General features: G+C 38.1%; 1 protein-coding gene across 1 annotated transcript; it reads right to left on the reverse strand.

Annotated features, from left to right (window-relative positions):
* Positions 1-1,892: 1,892 nt before the first annotated feature.
* Positions 1,893-6,001, reverse strand: LOC103708037 (aluminum-activated malate transporter 2-like). Its single transcript, XM_026805000.4, has 6 exons — positions 5,602-6,001; positions 3,879-4,019; positions 3,470-3,742; positions 2,993-3,105; positions 2,654-2,797; positions 1,893-2,496 (listed from the first exon to the last, which is right to left on the reverse strand). The coding sequence occupies exons 1-6, from the start codon at positions 5,909-5,911 to the stop codon at positions 2,155-2,157; spliced, it is 1,323 nt and encodes a 440-aa protein (XP_026660801.4). The 5' UTR covers positions 5,912-6,001; the 3' UTR covers positions 1,893-2,154.
* Positions 6,002-17,915: the final 11,914 nt, after the last annotated feature.

Below are 17,915 nucleotides of genomic sequence, written 5' to 3' on the forward strand. Positions count from 1 at the left end.
TTGCGGCCGGCGACGGCCGCAGGAGGGGGCTCGTAAGGGGCAGGGGCGGGGCCAATCCTAGCGGCGCGGCCGCGGGAGAGGGCTTGGGAGGGGGCGGGGCCGTGGGAGGGAGCGGGGCTGCAGGAGGGAGCTCGGGAGGGGGCGGGGCCGTGGGAGGGAGCGGGGCTGCAGGAGGGAGCTCGGGAGGGGGCGGGGTCGCAGGAGGGGGCTCGGGAGGAGGCGAGCCGGGACCGGCGGCGGCCGCAGGAGGAAGCTCGGGCGGCGGCGGGCCGTGGTCGGCGGTGGGGGGTCTTTTTCTTCTCCTTCTGGGAATGGGAGATGAGGAGGGCAGGGGCATTTTTGGCCTTTTTTAAAAAAATAAAAGGGGCTCAAGGACCGGAAATTAAACTTGGTAAAGATATTGGATGGAAAATTTTAAGACTGGTCAACCGGGACTTTTTGTTATAGCGGGGTCTTTTGGAGGGTGGGGAATTAATTACCCCCTTAAAATATTTACAAACATTTTGAGGGTTGCAGTGAAACTCGGCAACCCTATTCTTTGTGGGTGAGTTTGGATATTTCGATCAAAAAACATTGCTTGTGATGTAGACAATGATAGTTTCAGCATGAAATGTACATGATTTAGCTTTATTCAATTATGGGCATATGGTTTGCCTGAGTATTCAGTCCATAGTGTCTGAAATTGTGCAGTTCGATTCAGAGAACAAGGGTTAGCATAATTATGCACAAGTATAGCATGATTCAAGAGTAGTCTATGCGACAGCCTGCCATGATTTGAGTGCAGTATATCACTGGTTTAGGCTTAATATGACCATATAATATTATACACCTCTAACCTACACTCTTGGTGAATGTTGTAGTTTCACCACATCCAAAAGAAATATTATTAAAATAGATGAACTTTAATTGTTACTTATCAATAAAGCTTGTTTCTGCTTTCAATGATTGTCCAGTAGTTCATGAACTAATCATCAAACATAAAACCACTTGTCCCTAGATCTTGATCTCCTAGACCCTTGTTCATCTTTACATACTTGTCAATTTATTAGTCATGTACCAGTTTAGTTAACATGTTATCTTTTTTACAGGAGCTAAGCAAGGACCAACAAAACCACCCCACAGGCTTGATTTATTAGCATGTTATCTGTCTCAGACGTGCGTCTGGTTTTCATTATAGTATCATCATTCTGAAGCCCTTTACTAATTTCATTAGCCTCCTATCATGCACCATTTAACTGCAATATTTAAGATGCCTCTGTACGATCTAATTATTATGATGATCCATGTGTGAGCGTATATTTAATTCCACATCGGTTATTCGCCGAAAAAATTTTGAGTACTCATACGGAGCAAAAAAATTATTATATTTATATTCTTGCAAGGAAAGGAGGAAGATTTTTTCCCCCTCTTCTTTTTTTCTTTTTAAGAAGACGAGAGGGTAAGTGTGTCCGCAATAACAATAATAATAATAATAACAATAACAATAACAATAATAATAATAATAATGATAATAATAATAATAATAAGAAGAAGAAGAAGCAGAAGAAATTCCCTAAAGTGCCTGCTTCGGGCTTGTCACTCTTCCATACCAGCAGCCCCTCCCCCTCCACCTTTTTTTATCCCCTGCGCTTGAGCAAATTTATGCTTCCAATTACTCTTCCTTTCTTTCTATATCAAAATGCTTTAGTAACTCAAAAAGGCAGCTGAGTGACTTTTTCCGAGTCATTTTTGTGGGTCTCCATGTATTCTTGACTTCAGCTGGAAAAATAATCAGCTGTGGTCTCGGGGTCCATAAAACATTCTCATCTAGGTATGCACTGGTTTTCTTGAAAACAAAAAATGGAGAGAGACAGAGAGAGAGAGAGAGAGAGAGAGAGAGAGAGGGAGGGAGGAAGGGAGGAGAAAAAAAAATACACATTATATGTGGATTTTATTAATTATCATGTTACAAGTTTATTATAGAGTAGTTTTTGTAAATGTGAAGCTCGTTGATCCTTAAAAGTTCATCATATACTTGGAACAACAAAAAGTCGTCATACCAATATACTTTTACTGGCACCCGGTCTCGTTTATGTTTGGATGATAACTATATTAAACCTTGGGTATCATGGACTCATGTAATTCAAAATTAACTCCCCTTATACAATATATGAGTTATGTGTGAGAAAAACATGCAAGTTTTTCTAATTCATCTGCTTCTTTAACAATTTCCTCTATCTTGTCAGTAATCTCCAACAACAGAAACAAAATGCTTGTGCTTGAAATTCCACCACCCATACTGCCACTTCGGTTCATAAGATTTGCTAGCTTTGACACCAGCACAGTTGAGCATAATTCCGACCTTGTCATCTCAAATTTTGCTAAGATTGAGTCCCTTTGCTGACTCCGCTTCATATCGTAGATGTTGTGCCCAAGTTCTCTCAATGTGCTTGCAAGCAGTACACACGTCGCTTTGTAATAATCTCCGATGTCCATCATCGCACATGATTTTAAAGGCTAACACCAAAAATGAGATTAGTAAGTCACACTAGCATTTATTCTTCATGTAAGATTTAGGTGACCCATGAATAGGTAGTTTACTTGAAAACGGATGATAGAATTACATCAATTGGTCTACTAAATATGAATGAAGTAAAACTATATAACTTCTTACTTGTTGTTTAGATCGTAGACATCCTCTTAGTGATAGGATATAAGCTGCCAATTCCCGCAGCAACTCCCCAATTTGTAGGTACTTGTTCCAAGGATAGTAGAATCCAAACCGCCCGTGCCATGGTTCCCATTTTGCAAAATTGGCCTAAAACAAGATAAAACTATCGCAATTTAGAGTTGGAGAAATGTTTCGGTGCATGCTTTATGATCCTTATTTGTTGTCGTGACTTCGATTATCAAACACTTTTCGATCAAAACATAAAAGATGATTGTAGCGGAGAAACATTATGGGAAAAGACTAGGGGATTACTGTAATAGTCAATGGTTAGAAGTTGCTTACCAAAGTCTCATCACTAGACTTGGTGGATAGAACTGCTATGCAACTACTGTGAGGATTGGCCAGTTGAGTCCCCTTTTTCTCATCCAAGGGTTTTATGTTATCCTCCAAGCACTCTACATTAAAATAATAAATCTATAATCAGGGAATAAATTTTAAAATAGTATTTCTTTCTTCACAATGCAAAATCTTGATGCAACATAAACTGAAGAAGAGCAAAAAAATTGCAGACCAAATGACGAAACAAAAAAATTCTATATCGATCTACTTGGAATGTTAAAAAATGGAGAATCTTAAAGAAAAACCAGTATTTTAAAAAAATTTAAACATTAGTACTGATTCTCAAACAATTAGATATTGATTGCTGAAGTTTTTTTTTGCACACAGTTTTTGTATGTGATGATAATGAAATAACCATGCTTCATAATGTGATTATTTTTTAGGTAAGTCCTGTTAACAGGTCAGAGTCTGGTGACAAACCTTCTATTGAGCATGCAAGCTTATCAAACTTGGATGCCAATGAATTATGGAGCTCATCACCAGCCCAAATGGGAAAGATGAATAAGCCTATGACTATGCATATGGCAAAGCCCATGCATATCGACGAAAGCCGGTCGCTTGCTATTTTAAGGATTTGATCGCCTCTAATTCCAGTAACAGCAATCAAACTGAATGTAAGGATAAAAATCAATGCCCCATAGTCATACTTCTTCTTAAAGCTAGGAATCATCCGAGAATATGTGGCCATTCCACCTGAAACATGAAGACAAGGCTGTGATTCATATAGATCTCAAATGCTTAGACATATGCTTTGAAATGACATCATATAAAGGTTTGTAAATGATATGAATATGAGGTCTTTCAAAAATTCAAGAAAGAGGTTGCATACAGAAGATGAATACGGAGATCCCGATGACCATAGGTTTGCCAATTCCACCAATCTCTTGAGCCAAAAGAGCCACCAAAGAGCCAAGCCCTCCTCCTAGGGTAGTGCCTATCCCACGATTAATTCCCTTACCAATGGTCGCACCTGAAAAAAAAATGTAATCCTTTGGTTAGATTAGAAATTAATATTGCACCAACACTATGAATACAATGCTTTTAGCCATGGTGCAAAAAGTATTATTAATCGCCAAAAATTGTTCAATCTTAGATTGAATTTTTATTTCTAATTAATGGATAAATTTGTTATAATCATTGTTCAGGAGCAGCATTAATTAAACCAAATGAGCCAAAGGTGAGCACTGAGCACCATGCATCCCCCCACCCTGCTGCATAGCTACTGAACATCATACATCGATCCATATTTGAAGGAACATTTAGCAATATTAGGAGAGAGCTGGAAAAAGGATAATGTCTTTCTACTAAATGAAATGCTTCTTTCAGCCCTCGCTATCATTTTATCGAGACAAGAGCTCATGGTAGGCATAAAATTGAGGAGTGACAAGGTCTGGTTCTACTGTGTAGTGGAAACCTTTTCTCTGCTGCAGGAACTAGTGCAACCACAGCTGACTGGGATTCATATATAAGTGGGTTAGGATCACTTCAACCTCAAATGCACTAGCGGACTGCTTCAACCCACGTCAACTATCAAACACGAATTCTGAAGTCCACCTTCCATTGCACACTAAACTTATTTTTTCTACTTTCTAGTAATAAATTAATAAGAACCTTTTTACCCAGAGGAGAAAGGACAGTGTTTTGCTCGAAGGGTGCAGGAGAGGACAGTGATAGAGGCAAGAATAAAGTTAGGTTGGCATTATCAGAATGATGACAGAACATAATGAATTAGAAAACTCTCTTTCTCAAAAAAAAAAAAAAAAAGGAACCTAACATATTCATGATTCCAGTATCAGGTTCTTTGGTGTCAATATGTAGTGACCTCCACTATCTTATTTTGGGATTGTTGTCATCTAGGTCTAAGTTGGGATCATGAATGATTCACAGCAAGGAACGTTATTGTCTGATGATGCTGGATAGCCTCAATTCCTCTCCGACCCTTGTACAAAATCTTAACGACAGCGGTACATGTTTGGCTGAAATTGATAGATGGTAGTGATGGCAAGGGCGATGCATTTTAGCCCCACTAGCCAGCAAGAATAAAAGTTTCCACCAAATACACTTGCATGCCGCAAGCATGGGGTCTTCATGACGTGGATGGCATATCAAAGTTCAAAGCCACTGAACATGCATCCTACTCGATCAAACATTAGCTAGGATCTTTTGGTGATGTTCTCATTTCTTGTTTTTGTTGGCAGTAATGTTCAACGAGTAACAAATCAACTAGACTAAGCAGTAGATTCGATGCCAACTTATTATTCTTGCAATTGTTTTACAAGTTTTGGTAGCAAGACTTTTTTCGCTTTCCAAGTAGTGAAAGCAAAAGAGAATAGATAGAGGACGGGTTTTATATGTGCTCTTTTATTCATTTGTTTGTTTGAGGTTTTATGCAAACATATATATATGTTACCATCAAAATCCATCTCGGTGCGAAAATCTCATAGAGCTATAATTTGTCATCGTAAATGACAAGATTTCAGTATGAACCATATGTATGATACCAAATGATAATGCTCTTCCTAGAAGGCTACAGATTTCTTTGGCCAGTTTACCTGCTGTGAACTCAAAGACGACGACTACAGTCATGACCGCCCACATCGAATTGTCGCCGAGCCGATCATGGACGACCTCAAGCATGTAGAGGAGCGAGACCAGGACCAGGGCTAATCCAACCTTGGCGCCGTGTATCAGCCATCGAGCGTTTACTTGTGGAAGGAGAGGAAGAAGAGAGTGAAGCAAACTAACGAAGGAATAGTCCTGCCGTTGCTCGGGCTGCTGCTTTTGCTCATCGTGGGGAGGTGTTTCATCTTCGGCAATGGGGATCACAACTGAATTAGCTTTGGAGTCTGCTGGTGGAGACATCTTTGGACCAGTGCTTAATTTGTATCTTCTAGGGAACACATGGTGCTGGTTAAAGGAGTATTTATAGATGCGATGGGACTAGTTTTGAAGCCCTATTAAGTGAAGTCGACATCATAGCTTCTTGGCCCGCCACCTTTTTGGTCCACAGAATCAATGAGATATACAAAACCTTTTTGAACAATTGAAAGGGGATACCATAGTGGCTGCTACGAGAGAGCATGCTGCAAGGAAGGCCCGCACGCATGAGATTTCCACCTACATAAGTGCATTTGATGTGGGATCCATTTCTTGATCGCTTGCTTACTAAGTATATTGGCTGCAACGACAAAATGACCACTTTACTATTTTTATTTAGCAAAGGTAGGCAGGAAACATGCAGCAGATCATCCGTGCTCCATCTTACTGCAAAACCTCTGCAACCAGTTTGCAGCCATGCAGCCAAGATTGTCCTTGGCATACAGGAATGTGTTGAGAAAAATGTCATCAAGAAAGAAATAATGATGCCGTAAATTTATTTTCTCTCTTGATGTAATTAAATAGGATATCACACACTAAACAATAATAATCTCTGCAATCTACTCAAACAATTAACAGGCAAAATAATCAAGCAATCCACACACAAAAGGTAACACAATTTTTTGAACATAAAAAATCCTTCAGTGTGAAAAAAAAACTATGAAACCTAGTCCAACCAGAAACTTCCACTATTCTATGGAATTACATTAAATCCTCTCTAATTGAATTAAAGGCTGCACAAATATCAACAAAATTTAATCTTGGCTTCCACAATAAGAACATTCATCACTAATAAGCCGACAGTTTTCTTCTTATCCTTTTTTTTTAATTCAAATGAGGTGGGTCCTAAATGAGGAGGGACCGCACCAATAAATCTCTGCCTCTCAACTCATATGAGGGGTTCCACTATGCCTGCTTTCTCTCTACAAGCAATAATTTTTTTCATGGGCAAAGTTTTAGTCGTCATATCTGACCCATTATCGTCAGTATAATTTTTTTCAAGACACAGTAACTTCATTTCCAAAGCATCCCGAACCCAATGATATCTCACAATAATGTGTTTGGATCTCGAATGAAATGTTGGATGGCATTTTGACTGTCACAATAAAGTATATATTTCTCTTGCATGTGGCCCAACTCTTCTAGAAAATTTTTTATTCACAAAAATTCTTTACAAGCTTCTGTAACTGCAATATACTCGGCCTCTGTAGTAGACAAAGCGATACACTTTTGTAGCTTAAATTGCCATGACATTGCTCCCCCTGAAAAAATTATCAAGTACCCTAATGTAGACTTTCTAGAATCTATATAATATATGCATCTGTGTAACCATCTAACACAGGTTTACCATTACCAAAACATAAACAGACTCTAAAAGTGCCTATGAGATACTTGAGAATTCATTTAACAGTTGTCCAATACTTCTTACCAGGATTAGAAATAAAACCGACTTACAACCCCAATTGCATGAGCAATATTCGGCCTTGTGCAAACCAAAGCATACATCAAACTGCCAACTGCGGATGTATAAGGAATCTTTTTCATTTTTTCTTTATCTTTCTAACTTGTAGGATACTGCTTGTAACTTAACTTGAAGTGATCTGCAAGTAGAGAACAAGCTAGTTTGGACTTGCTCATTTTGAATCTTTCTAATACTTTTTTGATATATCTCTCTTGAGATAACCAAATCTTTTTTTTCTTCCTATCTGAGTAATTCTCATGCCAAGAATTTGTTTAGCTGGCCCCAAATCCTTCATGATAAAAAACTTATTTAACTTTCTTTTCAAGCTTTCAATATTCTTAGCATCATGGGCAACAATCAACATGTCATCCACATAAAGCAAGAGAATAATAAAATCTTCATTAGAGAATCTCTTTTTTGCTAAAGATCTCTTTATAATTAACACACAATGATCAGAAGCGATTTTACTATACCCATGGTCCATCATAAATAAATCAAACTTTTTATACCATTGCTGAGATGCCTGTTTGAGCCCATACAAACTCTTTTTTAATCTGCACACAAGATGCTCTTTGGCTTTAACTATGAACCGTTCTTGCTGCTCCATATAAATTTTTCATAAAAACTTTTATTTAATCTACACACGAGATACTCTTTGCCTTTAACTATGAACCCTTCTCGCTGCTCCATGTAAATTTCTTTCTCTAAATCACCATAGAGAAAGGCATTTTTTACGTCAAATTGTTCAATCTTCAAATTCATGCTTGCAGATAAACCAAGAATAACTCGGACTGAAGACATCTTGACCACAAGTGAGAAAATTTCTTCAATGTCTACCCTTTTTCTGACTAAAATTTTTATAACCAACCGTGCCTTGTACCTTAATTGTGAGCTCTTCTCTTCGGTCTTCATCTTGAATGCTTTCTTACCCTTAGGTAGTTCCATCAACTCAAATGTGCGGTTCTCATGCAAAGATTTTATCTCCTCCTACATAGCTTTTAACCACTTTCTTTTTTGTTTATGATTTAAAAACTCTTGGTAGCATTCTGGTTCTCTCCCATTAATAATCATCACATACTCATGAGCAAAATATCTCTGAGAAGTTTGGTGCTCTCTAGTAGATTTTCTCAACTGAAGCTCAATTGGTGGTTCTGGAGGGTCTTGCTAATTAATATACTCATCTGGCACATCATTGACAGGTGTGAGCTTATCAATTGTGTTACCATCATCTTCTTGTACATCTTTTCTAATGTTATCATCATCCATCACTGCACAAACATCAACAAAATTTAATATTAGCTTCCACAATAAAAAAACATTCATCATCAATAAGATGGATTTTAATAATAAATAGTAAAATAGAGGATGAATCTCACCACATCCAAACCATTCAATCTATAACTTTCAATGTCGGAAATAATATACTAAAATTTTAGCCAGATCTAAATAAAATCAACCATCCAATTGTCCAACAAAGTAGCACTTTTTCTTTTTCTTCTTCTCTATTTTTCTTTTCTTTCTCCCTCTTTCGTAGAACCCAGATTCCCGGTTTCTTTGCGATCACCTCACCCAAGCTGGCGGTTTCTTTCTTATCCTTTTTTTTAAAAATTCAAATGACGTGGGTCCCACATAAGAAGGGACCACACCAAGAGCGCATGATAAGGTTGCTATAGTGAGCACGTGATAGATCTTAAAACATGATTACATGGTTTGCGATAGCAATTGAAATCTAATCAGTCTGAATCCTTTGCAGGCCTGGCTGCAACAAGTTTTTACAACTTGAGTATGGAAGGCGGATAGCGTGAAGTCCCTGCTATCAGCCTGTTCGGTTCATCAAGGTCAGTGGTTTGGGAAGAAAACATAGCTAGTTATTAGGAGTGCAAACCAGTTGAGCAAAGTCTAGTAGCAGGCTGCTTAAAACTGGCCTACGATACGCATGATAATTAAGGATAATAGTTGAGCTCAATGTGCGCTCAAGCAAAGCTTCATATAGAGTATGCTCAAGTTTGGCTTATTTATTGTTTCAAACGAGCTTGGACAAGCTTCTTGTCAAACCAATGTAAGTTTTTATTCAATATTGCGTGCTCAAGATGTTCAAACTCGATCGGCTTGTTTATGAGCCAAGTCTTAGTACACGTTCGAGCTTAGATCATTTTCTGGCTGAATCGAATAAGAGTAAGACAATATACTGGGCAGTTTTGGGTGTTAAAACTAAGAGTTTACCCCTTTTGTAGCCTTGCTGCGCTGCAGGGCGTTCGCTCTTAAATAAAGTCTTTTAACTCTCAAAGTTAAGCTAGGTGGTGGGTTCTCTGCGAACCTAAAATGTGGGGCCGTCCTCTCTTGGAAATTAATTAGTTTCCAGCCACTTCGTCAAGATGCAATGATCTAGACCGAACTTTATATTGGTTTTTTATGTCTAGATGCAATGCTCCTCAAATCTTTCTGGTTCCTAGTATAGTGCCGTTAAAGGTTAAAAGGTTTGTGGTTCGTACATGACGCGATCACTAGCTAAAAATATAAATTTGCTCAAATCTAATTACAGACATCATGATCGGCTCATGTTTGGCTATAATAGAGTCGCGTTGTGGTGTCCCCTAGTCCATATAGACCATAAAATGGATCCGCTTGATATCATTTGTAACAATCCAGAACTCTAATTAAAAAAGCTAGCCGAAAGATATTTTTTGCATTCCTTAGCCCTATATAAGTATCCAAAATTGGCCCATAGCCGATGTGGAACAAAACATATGCCCACATGGGTGCTCACATATTCTTCGTCGCTTAAGTCCTAGATCCTTGCTAAGCTCAAGGTTCAAATCTATTCAAATCCAATCTCAAATACCACGATCAACCTGTAGTTAACTCAAACAGGCCGTATTGCAGTATCCTCTAATCAACATAGGCAATGAGCTGGGTCTGCTTTGATACCATTTGTAACAACTCAAGACCTCATCCAAAAGAGCTAGCCAAGAGTTATTATTTAGCTTTAAGTAGCAACATATATCCTCCATTTTTTGAAAGCGAAACTAATAGTTGGTTGTATGATTTTTAAGGATCCAACATATCAATAGTTGGCTATGATTTAGCTATTCTTTAATTTCCTTCTGTATGTAATAGAAGTTGTAGTTGTAAGTAGAAATTATGTTTGCAATTGTCTATTTAGTTAATTGACTTGCTATTGTGATTGTAATTGCAAAAAATACTATTTTCTATTTGGATATTAATAAGAGACAATCGTAGATATAGTTGACCAAGTAAGTGGTGTCCATGGACGCATGCATGTGTGATTAATTTGTGATAATAGCAGTTGCATGATAATTTGATGTTATATCATCCAATTATTATGCATTTTATAGTATGATATCTTAATCTTATCTTATAAAAACGATGGCGCCTGTCGTAGTATTGCTATAATACATATCATGGCATCTTTGGTTATGACATCAAATGATTTTATCTAATTGTTATTATAATATTGTAATACTTTAGAGTTCATGGTAGAATCAATACTATATGCTATACATATCGCCAATATTGTACTTACCATCATATTATATTAGAATATATTGTATCATAGGTTGTATAGTGTTATTATAGTTGCATTATATAATGATGTAATATGATGGCAGCAACATGTCGTTTATCATTATATTTTTACATTAAATTATAGATATGTGATCATATTATAATTTTACATAATTTGTGGTATATATTTTTATATTATATTAATATTCAACTCAATTCCAATAGAAATTATAGTGGATGGTTAGCTAGTACTCACTTGCAGCCAACTTTAGTCGCGAACAATGATGCAGCAAAAGATCAAAAATTTTAATTTAGCTATCTGCAGCTGAAATGACTTTGAGCCAGGCAATCAAATATCCACGAATACTTGTACCATACAAGTCACTCATAGCAAATTAGCTTGCAACTCGTTTAGTTACCGTCAACCAAATTGCCCCTAAAAATATTAGCAGCAACATGCAGCGAATCCAATTGCAACTGATGTGCTCACATCTTGCCCTTCTTTTTGAAGGTCTAGTGCGATACTTAGAATGCATCACATACTTGGTGGTGAACTACGTTCCGTGTAAGGCACAAAAATGGACCGGAAACAAGGCATATTAATTCCTACACTCCTACTACTCCCACAAAGGATATCTTTTAGAAAAACCACTCCCCGTTATCTTAGAAAAAACCAGCAATGGCAATGATGGTAAGCAACCATTCCATTTCTGTGGAGATGAAGATAAGATAAGCAGTCAGAGACCACAGCACGAAGAAAAAGCAGGATGATAAAAATATGATAACCGAGCAATATAATGGAAGGTCTGAAAGGGAATGACACCACCTACCCTTCCTTCGCGTGGGAAAGTGCGTGGTGACGCTCCAGCTTAGCCAGTTAATGAGACCTTCCTCAGATCTTGGCCAACACCCAACCAATCTCACCACCTTCTCCTGTCGGTCCATGGAAGCCCCACTCTTTGCCTTTGGCCATCCTTGCACCAACGCCAGAATAACTCATAAATGACGCCAAAGTAGAGGTGGCGACATACGGTCGTTTTGGTGGCCATCCAAGTGGAGCGTATCATGGATTGAGTGGGTAGGAGGCCACCAGAACGGACGAAATGGCCGTGGTACGAAGACCACTAGAGAGAGACAGAGAGAGAGAGAGCAAGGATCCGTGTCACGGAAGGAATCCGTACGCGTTCTTTTCTTCTCACTTTTCTTAATGCTGCTATTTATTTGTTTTGGCTAATCACCACCACCTTGTGGGCGTTATTGCGTCCACTGTGGCCTGTTCGGTCAGCGGAAATGCAATATAGTCTTATGTATTCTTTAATTCGAAGCCACAAGGGAATCATGTTTAATCCTTCGCAGTCATTCATCTGCTTAATTTCTTGTTAGTTTATATTAAGATATTCTACAAGAGAGTTGATAGTGGAGAGTTTTTACTTTTAGATTAAATTGTTAGTGGAGTAGGATAGAAATTTTTCTTTCAGAGCACTCCTCGATCGTAAGGATCTTTTTGGAAGGGCACTAGCATGTAGAAAAATATGAACTAATTAATGTTTCATATAAAACACGGCCAATACAGAAGAGAACCAGTAACAGAAGGTCTTTTTGGTGCTAAATGGCGAAATGCAGGAGGAAGAGAGAGAATGGGAGTTCAAGGATATCGGTTTATCTTTTAATATGTGCAGACTGCTTTACAAAGCTCCATACTGAATAAAACCACTCACATCAGTCACTACAGAAGCCTCCTACAGTAGGACATCAAGGTTTTTAGCACCAAACCTTTGATGTTGAAGTGGTGGTGGAGACTGCTACTGGAAGGAAGTTTATCTTGGAAATGTTTTGTCGAACTTAAATACTATATAGAAAAAGAGTTGGATGGTCAAGCTCTTCCCCAAGCAACATTGCTTCACCTGCATGGAAGAGTGTTCTGAAGGCAAAAGAGATTTTTTTTTTCACCAAGCATAAATGTGAAGGTTGGGTATGGGGCTGACGCTATATTTTGGACAGATTCTTGTGGCTAGGGAATCAACTCCTCCTACTATTAAGCTCCATCAGTTAGTAGAGAATTATGCAAGGGATGAGAACAGTCAGCTTTCTATTTGGCCCAAGTTGAGGAGGAGCAAGATGAGGCTGCTGATTTGGTTAGCATCCAACAGCCTGTGCTTCTGAATGAGGGAATAGACAGGGTGACTAGGATATGGGATCTTCCATGTGAAAGGTTTCTATGATTTTTTTTTTTTTCCCCCCACTGCGGAGGGATCCGTTCCTCCTATTTTTTATGCTACTTGGAGGAGTGCAATTCTGAAGAAGCTTAGAGATATTGGGAGGCTGTTGTTGATTAAAAAGCTATTAACAGTGGAGAATCAAACAAAGAGGAACTGGAACTTGCCTTTGAGATGTGCTCTGTGCTGAGCATTAGAAAATCGTGGGCTATTTGTTCATCAGTTGGAGAATGATGGCAGGTTCTAAGCATTTCTGGCATTTGCTTAGGATTGTCCAAGAGACTAAAGGAAACCTGTGAACTATGGCAAATTTGGAGCCTGAAGGATGTTAAAAAGGTCAAGGGGAAGGATGTGTGTCACGCTCCGGTCCAACAGCACGAGCTGAGCATGTGATGAACAGCCACATATCTCATAGTACTTAGCACCTTGAGACATGCAAGACCTACCTGAAATTCTTAAGTCAAGAATATAGAACTTCCAAGCAAGAGTTACTACAATCACAAACAACTAGTGATAAAATTTATGGTGGCGATAAACCTAAGCACAATAAGCCTAATGGCAACATCCTGTAATTTCAAAAGAATCAAAGTGAGATTAACCATCTACAATATACTCATTAAACATTGTCTCCAAATTAACCTATACTCCTAGCTACTTCTTCACACTTGAAAGATAACAAAAAAATAAATAAATAAAGTAATAAGCTAATAGCCCAGTAAGGTGCCTCTTAACACTTCTAGCTGAGTCAAGCATATAAATAAAATACTTAGATAAATACCTATCTCTATGATACTATCTCATAAAAAAAATAGTTTGGAATAAAAATAATCCGATCAAGGAGAAGAAAGATTTTCTTCAACCCGCTCCACTCGAATCTCTCTAAAACTAACTAGAAGAAGATAGAAGAATTTCAAAAGTAGAGCTTTTGTTCTATTTTCTTTCATTAATCATTAAAAAAATGAGGTACATAGCCTCTATTTATGATGTAAGGTCTGTTCTAACACAATTTGAGTCGGATTCTTCTTTCTAAACCTAGTAGGACTCTGTAAGACTCTTTTTTCTAAAATAGACATCTCTCTTAAAAATATTTTAGAAAACGCAAAAAGCCTCGAGAAGGTAGATCTCGACTTTTACATTAACTCTATCTTCTATCGCTCCGTCTGATTTTTCTCGGATAGAGAACTATGCCCAGTCAAAGTCTTACCCAAAAAAAAAAACTTTTAGTTTGATCATATTCAACCTTCTAGATAGTTGGCCCAAAATTATAGATCTCGAAAAGATACCTAATTTTTTTAAAAAAAATATCTTAATCGGGCATCGTATGACCAAATTATAGCCTCTGGAAGTTTGGCTTGCGACTCGGCTTCTCGATGTGATTAGAGGTGCAAATAGGTCAGGTTATGAGTAACCCAACCCAACTCGGTTTCTTGTTTGAGTCCTAATTTTTCGGGTCTACCGCTACAATTTTTGACCCAATGGGTCATTCAGGTTGGGTGGGTTCATGTATAACCTAGACCGAACCCAAAAAATTTGGATCCAGTTTGGGTCTGGATCGGTTCCGGTTCGGATCAACTCATCTATAGCTTTCGAACTTATTTGCACTCCTGTGGGCCCAAATAATGTTACACATTCGGATCGGATCGGGTCGGATCAGGTCGTCGTATTGAAAATATAAAATTATCCAAATTTCAAATAGGTCGAGTCAGAATTCAGTAAATTCGGACCCAACCCAAAGAATGAAACATGTCCAATTTTAGGATGGAACCTGACCTAGCCCCACAGGTCCTCCAAAATAGGTCGGGTCAGGTCAAGTGGGTCAGGTCGGCTCAGGTCATAGGCCAACCCGACCCATTTGCAGCCTTAGATATGGCAAATTTCGCTCCTGAATCCTATCTTGCCCCGCTCTTAATGGTTAAAGTGGTCCACATCAAGTTTGAGTATCCTCCTAGATCAAAGATCCCCCTATTTAGGAGATTTAGCGCTCACTAAATTAGAACTTAATGTGAGAAGACACCTGCTTCAGTGACTCGGGGTTGAACCTCCTAGCTTTTCTTAAAGATGGTTTTAGCCCGGCTCTTCTTCTCTCTCGAGTCTCGGCGAACCACTTACCCTGCTCCTACATCTGGAATTTATAGTAGGGTTGCTCTTTGCTGTCATTTCTTGTCGATGATGACTATGGCGACTCCTCGATCTTGATCTTAGTAGATCGATCAATAGAACCAAAGAATGAGAGCTTGGTTTCTCATAAATAACATCAGATTTTTGTACCTCTATCACAAACTTGTTGCAGGTATTAACAAGTCGTTTCGCTTAGGCAGCAATTGCATGGTCAATGTTACCTTGTGTTTTGGAGGCATTGATCATGAAATTTGTTGCCCAAGATGGCAATCCAAGAGGAAAAGTGAATTGAATTTTTTAAAACTTTTTATAAACTTAAACAATTCTTAATTAAAACTAATCTATAATTTATGCACAGCAAAATGAATGATAAATAAATACAGAAGATAAGAACAAGCACAAACAAAGCAAACACCAAGATTTTATAGTAGTTTATAGCCAAACTCAGGTCCTACATCCACTTCTCAAGGCTTTCCCCTTGGAAATTTTACTATAATCTATAAACAAGATTATAGCTTAGTTATTTTTTGGGCTCACAATCAAACCCAGCTGATTTTCTCTGACAATCAACCAAAATCAAGTTGTTTTGCTGGTACAACTAAACAAATCCCAAGTTCCAACCCTTAGGAACTCCATGCTGATTTTCAAGCTCAGCAAAACTTAGTCGATTTTCTAGGGCAGTCGGCCGCAACCTAGCTGTTTCATAGGTACAGCCAAACCTTACAAGCCAACTGATTTTTCACAGTGTCAGCTATACCTTAGACGAGATTTTCTAATCTCATGTAAAAAAAAAGGATAGAAAATACATACAATATAACCTCTGCAAAGGTTGGATTGATATCGTTGAAGTTCAAGTTTGATTGCTTTGAAAGTTGGGATCTTGGTGAGTAGAGTTCAACACTTCCCTTTTCCCTTTCTCGCTTGCTCTTGAAGTTGCGATGAAACTTGAAGATTGGAAGTTAGCTTTCTCTCAATACTTAAAAGTTCTCTTTAAAATGGATGGAGGAGTTAAATGGTCACGTCTTAGATTGATCCTCAAGTTGAAGCTCAAGATGTGGTAATAGACTTGTATTCCTTTTCTTTTACTTATCCACTCACTTTTCTTGATCCCCTCTCTTCTTCTTATCTTCTTTGGGTGTTTCCATGCATTTATATCCTCAACAACTGGTTGAAAGATGTTTTTAGCCATTAGAGAAGCTAAAATAGATGGTGGGAGTGAATATAAACGTACTGATTTCGCAAAAAACTTGTTGTTAATATTGTCAGGCACAGACGAGTTGACTTAATTCTTTTAGGGATCGACTCGTGATCGTCAGGGGTCGACTTGTGAAAGGACTATTTTAAACTACTTTCTATTTCCTTTCTGTGATATTCAGGGATCGACTCGTTTATGCTGGGGCGACTCGTCCATTATTGAAACTCTCAAAAACTCTTCAAAAAATTTTGCCATGCTTCTCTAACATCTCAAACTCATTGAGCTCCCTATACAATAAATTAACCACTCCGAAAATACAAAATCATTAGTATCATAATCAAATAATTTGTCCTCATCAAAATCAATCTATTGGATCAACAAAGTTTTTTCCATCCTTTGCAAGATGATACTTCTTGAAATTCTAGTAAAAGAATATATCTCGATCCCAAAGGACGGGCTCTCAAGGATAACCTGGCAAACATCTAAAAAAACTACTTCAAAAAATACCTCATCAATATACCTCTCGATTATGGCGAATTTGAGGTACACTACTTAATGATCCTCAATTCAACGTCCTTCTAAATCCAACCAAAAAAGTAGGGACATGGATAAGGCTTAATCTACAACCCCAGCTTTTAAATCAGATTTTTAGAGATGAGGTTCTTCTAGCTTCCAAGATCTATAATAGCCTCAATGATGCTCTGCTTCAACTGGATCTTCAGGCGGAAGAATTTCTCTCACACCTCTAAATCTACTTCAATTGTTATCTCGGTTTTCTCGCCATCAAGCTTAATTTAAAGTCTGCTTGCTCAAGCTTGGGCAAGCTCAACTTCTACAATATTGAGAAGTGAATTTTTCTTCTTTTTAGAATCCTTATCCTTCTACGTCTTCCTCTTCGACTGCAGCTCGGGATGAAGTTTCCAACACTTCTTCTTGGTATGTCCACGGAGGTTACAATGATTACAATAAATTTTTTGACACGTATTGGCATGCTTCTTACCTTGCTTCTTCTCTTGGCATGGATTTTTACCATTTTTCTAAACTTATCACCCTTTTTGCCTTCCCTAGGCCGATTCTTCTCCTCAATCACCATGGCCTTTATGCTGGCTTCGCTGATGTCTTCAAGTTTAAAGAGTTTCAGTGCCTTTCATATGCCCTCGTGGAGACCTCCAACATACTTCATAAAAATTGCATGATCGTCGATGGAGATTTCGAAAAAGATTACTTGCTTATGAAACTCGATAGTGTAGTCTTGGACAGACTGATCAGACATCTATCGCAGGTACTCTTATATAATCCACAGATCCTTCTCATGGTCAATTAGGTAGAATTACTTTTTGATTAAGCTCTTGAATTTATTCCATATTAGATTTAAAACATCCTTGTTCCTCATGTACGAATTCCACCAAATAAAAGTATGGCTAGAAAGCTTGAGATGAGCAAAAGGTACCTTCTGAATATTGTGTATCCATA

The sequence above is a fragment of the Phoenix dactylifera genome, chromosome 8 (assembly GCF_051530095.1).
Source record: "Phoenix dactylifera cultivar Ajwa chromosome 8, Ajwa_hap1_PhDact_Kaust_v1.1, whole genome shotgun sequence".
In the NCBI taxonomy this organism is placed as follows: Eukaryota; Viridiplantae; Streptophyta; class Magnoliopsida; order Arecales; family Arecaceae; genus Phoenix; species Phoenix dactylifera.

Excerpts from the sequence above, each read along its gene's own strand:
- LOC103708037 (XM_026805000.4), bottom strand. The coding sequence starts at position 5,911 with ATGTCTCCACCAGCAGACTCCAAAGCTAATTCAGTTGTGATCCCCATT. Across the intron at positions 3,743-3,878 it reads GATCTCCGTATTCATCTTCT|GTGGAATGGCCACATATTCT; the intron begins GTATGCAACCTC and ends TTCATGTTTCAG. Across the intron at positions 3,106-3,469 it reads GCTTGCATGCTCAATAGAAG|AGTGCTTGGAGGATAACATA; the intron begins GTTTGTCACCAG and ends ATTTTAATGTAG.